Raw genomic sequence first — 10,291 nt, 5'->3', positions numbered from 1 at the left:
CTCAATAAATACGATTGATGATGATGATGATGATAAAAGGGGGCTATAATGGGGAAATAAAGGGGGGAAATAATGATGGAATTTGTTAATAATAATAATAATGATGGCATTTATTAAGCGCTTACTATGTGCACAGCACTGTTCTAAGCGCTGGGGAGGATACAAGGTGTCACCTGTCTCCATGTTTTGTTTTGTTGTCTGTCTCCCCCCTTCAATCAATCATATTTATTGAGCGCTTACTGTGTGCAGAGCACTGTACTAAGCGCTTGGGAAGTCCAAGTTGGCAACATCTAGAGACGGTCCCTACCCACCAGTGGGCTCACAGTCTAAAAGGGGGAGACGGAGAACAAAACCAAACGTATTAACAAAATAAAATAAATAGAATAGATAGGTACAAGTAAAATAAACAAATAAATAGAGTAATAAAAACGTACAAACATAGATACATCTATACAGGTGCTGTGGGGAAGGGAAGGAGGTAAGATGGGGGGTGGAGAGGGGGACGAGGGGGAGAGGAAGGAAGGGGCTCAGTCTGGGAAGGCCCCTTCTATCAATCAATCAATCGTATTTATTGAGCGCTTACTGTGTGCAGAGCAGTGTACTAAGCGCTTGGGAAGTCCACTGTTGGGTAGGGACCGCCTCTAGATGTTGCCAACTTGGACTTCCCAAGCGCTTAGTACAGTGCTCTGCACACAGTAAGCACTCAATAAATACGATTGAATGAATGAATGGGGCCGTTGTTGGGTAGGGACCGTCTCTAGATGTTGCCGACTTGGGCTTCCCAAGTGCTTAGTACAGTGCTTTGCACATAGTAAGCGTTTAATAAATGCCATCATTATTGTCAGCTGACAATTGGCAGAGCCGGGATGAAGGCTGTGAGCCCCACGAGAGACAACCTGATCACCCTTTCATTTATTCAGTCATATTTACTGAGTGCTTATTGTGCAGAGTATATGGGGCTAATAATAATAATAATGATGATGGCATTTATTAAACACTTACTATGTGCAAAGCACTGTAGTAAGCGCTTGGGAAGTCCAAGTCGGCAACTTGTACTTCCCAAGCACTTAGTACAGTGCTCTGCACACAGTAAGCGCTCAATAAATACGATTGAATGAATGAATGAATGAACACATAGGGACGGTCCCTACCCAACACCGGACTCACAGTCTAGAAGGGGGAGATATTTTACAGATGAGGGAACTGAGGCACAGAGAAGTGAAGTGACTTGCCCAAAGTCACACAGCTGACAATTGGCGGAGCCGATATTTGAACCCATGACCTCTGACTCATGCTCCCAGTCTTCATCCCCATTTTACAGATAACACAGATAATTGTTAGCTGTGTGATTTTGGGCAAGACACTTCACTTCTCTGGGCCTCAGTTCCCTCATCTGTAAAATGGGGATTAAGACTGTGAGCCCCGTGGGACAACCTGATCTCCTTGTAACCTCCCCAGCGCTTAGAACAGTGCTTTGCACATAGTAAGCGTTTAATAAATGCCATCATTATTATTATTATCCCCATTTTACAGATGAGGTAACTGAGGCCCAGAGAAGTGAAGTGACTTGCCCAAAGTCACACAGCTGACAAGCGGCAGAGCCGGGGCTTGAACCCATGACCTCTGACTCCCAAGCCCTGGCTCTTTCCACTGAGCCACACTAGGATGGCAGAGCTTGGGAATCCTCAGGGCGAGCTGGCCATGACCAGTCAGGCCGTCCCACAGTTAGCCCCTGTTCCCACGGGGTCTTTTATTCATTAAATAGCATTTATTGAGCACTTACTAATAATGATGGTATTTGTTAAGCACTTACTATGTGCCAAGCACTGTTCTAAGCACTGGGCTAGATACATGGTAATAAGGTTGTCCACGTGGGTCTCACAGTCGCCTGTTCCCACAGGGTCTTTTATTCATTTAATAATATTTATTGAGCACTTACTAATAACGATGGTATTTGTTAAGCACTTACTATGTGACAAGCGCTGTTCCAAGCACTGGGATAGATACAAGGTAATAAGGTTGTCCGCGTGGGTCTCAGTCTTAATCCCCATTTTACAGATGAGGGAACTGAGGCACAGAGAAGTTAAGAGACTTGCCCAAGGTCACACAGCAGACAAGTGGCGGGGTTGGGATTAGAACCCATGACCCTTGACTCCCAAGCCCGGGCTCTTTCCACTAAGCCACGCTGCTTCTCTGCAGAAGCATTCTGCAGAACATTCACTCATTCGTATTGAGTGCTTACTCTGTGCAGGGCACTGTACTAAGCACTTGGGAGAGTACAAGATAACAACGAACAGACACATTCCCTGCCGACTCTTATTGGCAGCTAAATCTAGGGGAAGAAACCAGGAATCCTATCCGATGGCCGTTCTCCCTCCCAGAACCTAAGTATTTTTTCTTATGGTATTTATTAAGCGGTCACAGATTTATTTTACTTGTACATATCTATTCTATTCATTTTATTTTGTTGGTATGTTTGGTTTTGTTCTCTGTCTCCCCCTTTTAGACTGTGAGCCCAATGTTGGGTAGGGACTGTCTCTATATGTTGCCAATTTGTACTTCCCAAGCGCTTAGTACAGTGCTCTGCACATAGTAAGCGCTCAATAAATACGATTGATGATGATGACGAGTGGTGAAACCATGATTCGAACCCAGGCCCTTCTTACTCCCACGCCTGCGCTGTATCCACGGGGCCAGGCGGCTTCCCTGGAATTCTAGGTTTGGGGAAGTAACAGCTCCGGGAAGCGCTGTTGATGTCAACAATAATTTATTGGAACAATAGTATAGTGAGTAAACATCTGGCACTGAGTTTATTTCGAGGTTAGCATCTCCAATCTGGGGCTCTTTATTCGTATCCTTGGAGTCCTCTAAATTAAGGATGAAAGTTCCAAATCCTCTAGAGCCTCACTAGGCTCAAGGGCGGGATGGAGAAATCACAAGTCCGTGCCTTCCTCCCAGAGCAGAGACTAGAATCCAAGACTCCTGCCTCTCAGCCCTTTCCTAAAGGCCTCAACTCTCAGATAAGTCTTCCTTTTCTTTTTTTTTAGGTGACTGTTAAGCACTTACTATGTGCCAAGCACCACTCTTAAGCGCTGGGATGGAGACAAGGTAATCAGGTTGGACACAGTCCCTGCCCCACGTGGGGCTCCCAGGTTAAGGAGGTGGGAATAGGATTTCATCCCCATTTGGCAGCACAGAGAAGTCAAGTAATTTGTCCAAGGTCACACGGCAGACCAGCGGCAGAGCCAGGATTAGAACACAGGCCCGTGCATTTTCCGGTAGGCCGCACCGACTTCCCGACAGGGTGGTCTCCACCAGTTCCCATTCCCCTCCTAGAATCCAAATTCTTGTAGCTGGGGATGGGAAGGGGGAAGAAGTGCTGGAGGAAAAGGATCACGCTCCGTTAGGATAACACTTCCTGAACCACCGAGGCTTGAGGGGAGATTTACAGTCCCCTTGAACGGGGGTGTCCGACGATGGTCAGCAGCGTCTTGGAGAGCCAGGGTACTTGGCTTTCAGTTCCTGTTTGAACTGGCGGAAGAGGATCTTGTTGTGTTGGTTCTCGGCTTCTTTCCGGGGGTGGAAATCGCCCGCTACCTTGAACCCTTTGTGAACCAGGAAGGCTTCATTCAGCACCTCGAACTCGAATCCCGCTACGTGCATCTCACAGGCCTGCAGGGAGGAGACGGGGGTCAGACAGGGTGGAGGGGAGAGATGGGGGGTCCCTCCCGGTCACCTCCAGGGAGACCGAGACCAAAGCGGGGCTAAACTGGGGGAGCGTTTAATAACGACAGCATTTATTAAGCGCTTACTACGTGCAAAGCACTGTTCTAAGCGCTGGGGAGGTTACAAGGTGGTCAGGGTGTCCCACGGGGGGCTCACAATCTTAATCCCCATTTTACAGATGAGGTAACCGAGGCACAGGGAAGCGAAATGACTTGCCCAAAGTCACACAGCTGGCAGAGATCTGCCTGCGGAGACTGCTTGAGAAGCAGCGTGGCTCAGTGGAAAGAGCCCGGGCTTTGGAGTCTGAGGTCATGGGTTCAAATCCTGGCTTCGCCGTCAGCTGTGTGACTTTGGGCAAATCACTTAACTTCTCTGTGCCTCAGTTGCCTCATCTGTAAAGTGGGGATTAAAACTGTGAGCCCCCCATGGGACAACCCAATCACCTTGTAACCTCCCCAGCACTTAGAACAGTGCTTTGCACATAGTAAGCGCTTAACAAATGCCATCGTTATTATTATTATTATTGGGTGATACCATCTGGCCCAACCCCCTTGCTGGCAAATATGTGGCAAAGGGAAAAAGGCACTGAGTTTGGGTCCCGGGGAAGCTTGAGGGTGCCCTGAGCACTGAGGGTCTGCCCTAATTTTGGGGTGGCCTTGGGGTCCCACTGTGGGCTGCTGGCACCCAGAGCTGGCCGGCCAAGTTGACTCCCTGTTCGGAGTTGGGCTGCGTCCCCCCCGGCTTTACCTCCTTCCCCTCCCTACAGCACCTGTATATATGTATATATGTTTGTACAGATTTACTACTCTATTTATTTATTTTACACGTACATATTCTATTTTATTTTGTTAATTTGTTTTGTTTTGTTGTCTGTCTCCCCCTTCTAGACTGTGAGCCCGCTGTTGGGTAGGGACCGTCTCTATATGTTGCCAACTTGTGCTTCCCAAGCGCTTAGTACAGTGCTCTGCACACAGTAAGCGCTCAATAAATATGATTGAATGAATGAATGAATGAATTGGTGGAGCGGAATTTGAACCCATGACCTCTGTCTCCAAAGCCCGGGCTCTTTCCACTGAACCATGCTGCTTCCCCATCTGCGTATGCCCGGTTAGCTAGGCATACACAGATGGGGAGCTGAGGACAGCCAGCCCTCTCCTCAGGGATCTGAGAGATCGATCCCGCTTGCTCCCACAGCCCAGGGTTTGGGAGTCAGAAGGACCTGGGTTCTAATCCCGGCACCGCCACCCGTCTGCTGGATGCCCTGGGGCAAGTCATCCCCAGGTCATCCAGAAGCAGTGTGGCTCAGTGGAAGAGAAGCAGCATGGCTCAGTGGAAAGAGCATGGGCTTTGGAGTCAGAGGTCATGGGTTCAAATCCCCGCTCTGCCAACTGTCAGCTGTGTGACTTGGGGCAAGTCACTTAACTTCTCTATGCCTCAGTTCCCTCATCTGTAAAATGGGGATTTACACTGTGAGCCCCCTGTGGGACAACCTGATCACCTTGTAAGCTCCCCAGTGCTTAGAACAGTGCTTGACACATAGTAAGCACTTAATAAATGCCATTATTATTATTATTATTATTAATCAATCATATTTATTGAGCGCTTACAGTGTGCAGAGCACTGTACTAAGCACTTGGGAAGTACAAGTTGGCAACATATAGAGACAGTCCCTACCCAGCAGTGGGCTCGCAGTCTAGAAGGGGGAGACAGAGAACAAAACCAAACATATTAACAAAATAAAATAAATAGAATAGATATGTACAAGTAAAATAAGTAAATAAATAAATAGAGTAATAAATACGTACAAACATATATACATATATACAGCGGCTTCACTTCTCTGGGCCTCAGGTCCTTCCTCTGTCGAATGGGGATTAAGAGTGTGATCCCATGTGGGACGGGGACTGTGTCCAACCTGATTAAACTGTATCTACCCCAGCGCTTAGAACAGCGCTTGGCACACAGTAAGCGCTTGACAAGTACCATCATTATTATTATCACCCGCTCCCCAATCCCTCCACCCTCCCATTCGGGCTCCCTTCCCTTTAATAATAATAATAATAATAATGATGGTGTTAAGCACTATTCTAAGCGCTGGGGAGGTTACAAGGTGATCAGGTTGTCCCACGGGGGGCCTCACAGTCTTCATCCCCATTTTCCAGATGAGGTCACTGAGGCCCAGAGAAGTGAAGCGGCTTGCCCAAAGTCACACAGCTGACAGTTGGAGGAGCCGGGATTTGAACCCATGACCTCTGACTCCAAAGCCCGGGCTCTTTCCACTGAGCCACGCTGCTTCTCCTTTATCCTCCGTGCCGCCCGGCAAAACTCGCCCTATCCAGCCCCATCTCCCAGTCTCCCGCCCCGCTGCCAGGGGCAGGTTTTCCGGCCCCGTCTCCCCGGCCGGCGGGCACCTGGCTGATGCGATTGAAGCCGTACTGCCGAAACCGCTCGTCGAAGGTGGGGACGGCCCCTCCGGCCACGTAGAAGGGCTCCCAGGGGTCCCGCCAGCCCACCCGGTAGGCGGGCCTCAGGTTGCCCCCCGAGGGGAGGTTGAGCCAGCGGGAGTAGTTAGTTGGGGCCTGGCAGCGAGGGCACAGCTCGGCGTAGAAAGCCCGCACTTCCCCGACCTGGTAGAGCCGCAGCAGTTCCGCCTTGGTGCCGGGCACCCGGCGGGCTCGCCGAATCTCAAACGCGGGGATCACCAGGGCCGTGCCGGCCCTCCCGGCCCCCCGGGCCAGCAGCTCCAACAAGCCGGCCCACAGGCCCTCGCTGGGCATCATGTCCACGTCCACGACCAGGGCGTGGCCGGCCTCTTCGCGGGCCAGGTTCCTCAGCAGGTTGTTGGGGTAGGAGACGTTGGCGCCCAGGGCGTAGTTGGGCCCGGGGCCGGCCAACGCCGCCAGCTTGGCGAACACCTCCGGGCAGCTCCGCAGCCGGGCGAACTCCCCGGGCTCCCTGGGCTCGGGGACGGAGGCCTCGTGCCCGGCCGGGCACACCAGGTGGAGCGTCACCCGGGCCCGCACGGCCCCGCAGAGGGTACCCAGCGCGTAGGCCGACACCGTGGCCAGCTGGGCCTCCTTCCCGCCGGCCGCGAAGATGGCCACGGCCACGGGGCCGCCCCATCGCTCCACCAGGCCCTCCAGGTGGGGCAGGTTGCCCAGGCTGGCGTGCGTGGCCAGCACCAGGTCGCGGGCTGCGCCCTCGGCCCTCAGCAGGTTCCTGTAGACCCGGTAGTCGCCGCTGGCGTCGAGCACACCGCCACGTGCCAGGGCGGCTCGCAGCTGCTCCTTGGTCTGGTCCCCGGCCTTGCGGGCCTCGAAGAGCTGGGAGTACTTGTGGCTCTGCTCCCGCCCATGGAGCCCGGACAGCAGGGACAGGTAGAGCAGCTGCAGGAGGGCCACCAGGAGCAAGGAGCCCAGGGCCAGCCGATAGAAAGAGCACTTGCCCGGGCCCGGCATTGGCAACTTGGGCTTGGTGGGGGGCGAGTTCAGAGCTGGCCCACCCAGGGGGGCAACCCCCGGCTGCTGCTGCCAGACAGGCCCGGGGACATTGCCCTCTGCCGCCTTGGGGAGCCTGGGATGGCAAAACAGGACGGGATCCGGGGGTGGGCGAGTAAAGTGGCTAGCTCTCCTTCTGCATGGGAGGGGGACACTCTGCACGCTAGCCCGGGATTGCACAGCAGGACGGGAACAGGGGGTGGGCCAGCAAGGTGGCTAGCTCATCTTCTGCAAGGGAGCCCGGGATTGCACAGCAGGACGGGAACAGGGGGTGGGCCAGCAAGGTGACTAGCTCATCTTCTGCAAGGGAGCTCGGAACTGCACAGCAGGCCGGGAGCTAGGGGTGGGCGAGCTGGGGGGCTAGCTCCCCTTCTGCAAGGGTGCTCGGGATTGCAAAGCAGGACGGAAACAGAGGGTGGGTCAAGAGGGTGGCTACGTCACCTTCAAGGAAGCTCGGGATTGCAAAGCAGGAGGTGGGCGAGCTGGGGGGCTAGCTCCCCTTCTGCAAGGGAGCTCGGGGTTGCAAAGCAGGCGGTGGGCGAGCTGGGGGGCTAGCTCCCCTTCTGCAAGGGAGGTCGGGTTGCAAAGCAGGGCGGGAACAGGGGCTGGGCCAGCGAGGGGCTAGCTCACCTGCAAGGGAGCTCGGAGTTGCAAAGCAGGAGGTGGGCGAGTTGGGGGGCTAGCTCCCCTTCTGCAAGGGAGCTCGGGATTGCAAAGCAGGAGGTGGGCGAGCTGGGGGGCTAGCCCCCCTTCTGCAAGGGAGCTCGGGGTTGCAAAGCAGGGCGGAGGGCGAGCAAGGTGGCTAGCTCCTCTTCTGCAAGGGAGCTGGGGATTGCAAAGCAGGAGGTGGGCGAGCTGGGGGGCTAGCTCCCCTTCTGCAAGGGAGCTCGGGGTGCAAAGCAGGGCGGGAACAGGGGGTGGGCCAGCAAGGGGCTAGCTCATCTGCAAGGGGGCTCGGGGTTGCAAAGCAGGAGGTGGGCGAGTTGGGGGGCTAGCTCCCCTTCTGCAAGGGAGCTCGGGTTGCAAAGCAGGGCGGGAGCAGGGAATGGGCCAGCAAGGGGCTAGCTCATCTGCAAGGGGGCTCGGGGTTGCAAAGCAGGAGGTGGGCGAGTTGGGGGGCTAGCTCCCCTTCTGCAAGGGAGCTGGGGATTGCAAAGCAGGGCGGTGGGCGAGCTGGGGGGCTAGCTCCCCTTCTGCAAGGGAGCTCGGGTTGCAAAGCAGGGCGGGAGCAGGGAATGGTCCAGCAAGGGGCTAGCTCACCTGCAAGGGAGCTCGGGGTTGCAAAGCAGGGCGGTGGGCGAGCAAGGTGGCTAGCTCCTCTTCTGCAAGGGAGCTCGGGGTTGCAAAGCAGGGCGGTGGGCGAGCAAGGTGGCTAGCTCCCTGTCTGCAATGGAGGAGGAGGAGAAGACATTGCACGGTAGCTGGGGATTGCAAAGCAGGCCGGGAGCAGGGCGAGGGGGACGGGCCTGGTGGCGAGCTCGCCCTCTGCAACGGAGGAGGACCCACTGCACGCCGAGCCCGGGATTGCAACGCGCGGGACGGGGGCAGGAGGCCGCAGAGGCGGCAAGCGAACAATAAGAATAATAATTGTGGTGTTTGTTTAGTAGTTAATAATAATAATGGCATTTATTAAGCGCTTACTCTGTGCCAAACACTGTTCTAAGCTCTGGGGAGGTTACAAGGTGATCAGGTTGGCCCACGGGGGGCTCACAGTCTTCACCCCCGTTTTATAGATGGGGGAACTGAGGCCCAGAGAAATGAAGTGACTTGTCCAAAGTCGCACAGCTGAGTCAGGATTTGTACATATTTATTACTCTATTTATTTATTCTACTTGTACATATCTATTCTATTTATTTTATTTTATTAGTATGTTTGGTTTTGTTCTCTGTCTCCCCCCCTTTTAGACTGTGAGCCCACTGTTGGGCAGGGACTGTCTCTATATGTTGCCAATTTGGACTTCCCAAGCGCTTAGTACAGTGCTCTGCACATAGTAAGCGCTCAATAAATACGATTGATGATGATGATGGTGATGATTTGAACCCACGACCCCTGACTCCAAAGGCCGGGCTCTTTTCCACTGAGCCGCAGTGCTTCTCCTAGTTCATTCATTCTTTCAATTTATTTATTTATTGAGCGCTTATTATTATTATTTATTATTTATTGAGCGCTTACTGTGTGCAGAGTACTGTACTAAGCGCTTGGGAAGTACAAGTTGGCAACATATAGAGACGGTCCCTACCCAACATTGTGCCAGGCACTGTACTAAGCGCTGGGGTGCACAGGAGCTAATCGGGTTGGACACAGCCCCTGCCCTACATGGGGCTCACAGTCTCAATCCCCATTTTACAGATGGGGGAACTGAGGCCTATAGGAGTCATTCATTCAATCGTATTTATTGAGCACTTACTGTGTGCAGAGCACTGTACTAAGCACTTGGGAAGTACAAGTTGGCAACATATAGAGACGGTCCCTACCCAACATTGTGCCAGGCACTGTACTAAGCGCTGGGGTGCACAGGAGCTAATCGGGTTGAACACAGCGTCTGCCCTACATGGGGCTCACAGTCTCAATCCCCATTTTACAGATGGGGGAACTGAGGCCTAGAGGATTCATTCATTCAATCGTATTGATTGAGCACTTACTGTGTGCAGAGCACTGTAATAAGCGCTTGGGAAGTCGGCAGCATATAGAGAAAATCCCTGCCCACAATGGGCTCACAGTCTAGAAGGGCGAGACAGACAAAAAAACACAACATGTAGACAGATGTCAATACCATCAGAATAAATAGAATTATAGCTATATACACATTAATAAAATGGTAATAATAATAATGGCTTTTATTGAGCACTTACTATGTGCAAAGCGCTGGGGAGGTTACAAGGTGATCAGGTTGTCCCACGGGGGGCTCACAGTCTTCATCCCCATTTTCCAGATGAGGGAACTGAGGCCCAGAGAAGTTAAGTGACTGTCCCAAAGTCACACAGCTGACAGTTGGTGGAGTTGGGATTTGAACCCATGACCTCTGACTCCAAAGCCCAGGCTCTTTCCACTGAGCCACGCTGCTTCT

The 10,291-nt window shown here is 53.0% G+C and overlaps 1 protein-coding gene across 1 annotated transcript; it reads right to left on the bottom strand.

The window, feature by feature from the left end:
* Positions 1–2,750: 2,750 nt before the first annotated feature.
* Positions 2,751–8,220, bottom strand: B4GAT1 (beta-1,4-glucuronyltransferase 1). Its single transcript, XM_038764515.1, has 2 exons — positions 6,138–8,220; positions 2,751–3,672 (listed from the first exon to the last, which is right to left on the bottom strand). The coding sequence occupies exons 1-2, from the start codon at positions 7,182–7,184 to the stop codon at positions 3,481–3,483; spliced, it is 1,239 nt and encodes a 412-aa protein (XP_038620443.1). The 5' UTR covers positions 7,185–8,220; the 3' UTR covers positions 2,751–3,480.
* Positions 8,221–10,291: the final 2,071 nt, after the last annotated feature.

Source organism: Tachyglossus aculeatus, chromosome 22 (genome assembly GCF_015852505.1).
Source record: "Tachyglossus aculeatus isolate mTacAcu1 chromosome 22, mTacAcu1.pri, whole genome shotgun sequence".
Taxonomy (NCBI): domain Eukaryota; kingdom Metazoa; phylum Chordata; class Mammalia; order Monotremata; family Tachyglossidae; genus Tachyglossus; species Tachyglossus aculeatus.
Note: the sequence above shows the minus strand (reverse complement) of the source record. Positions and strands in the feature narration are given on the sequence as shown.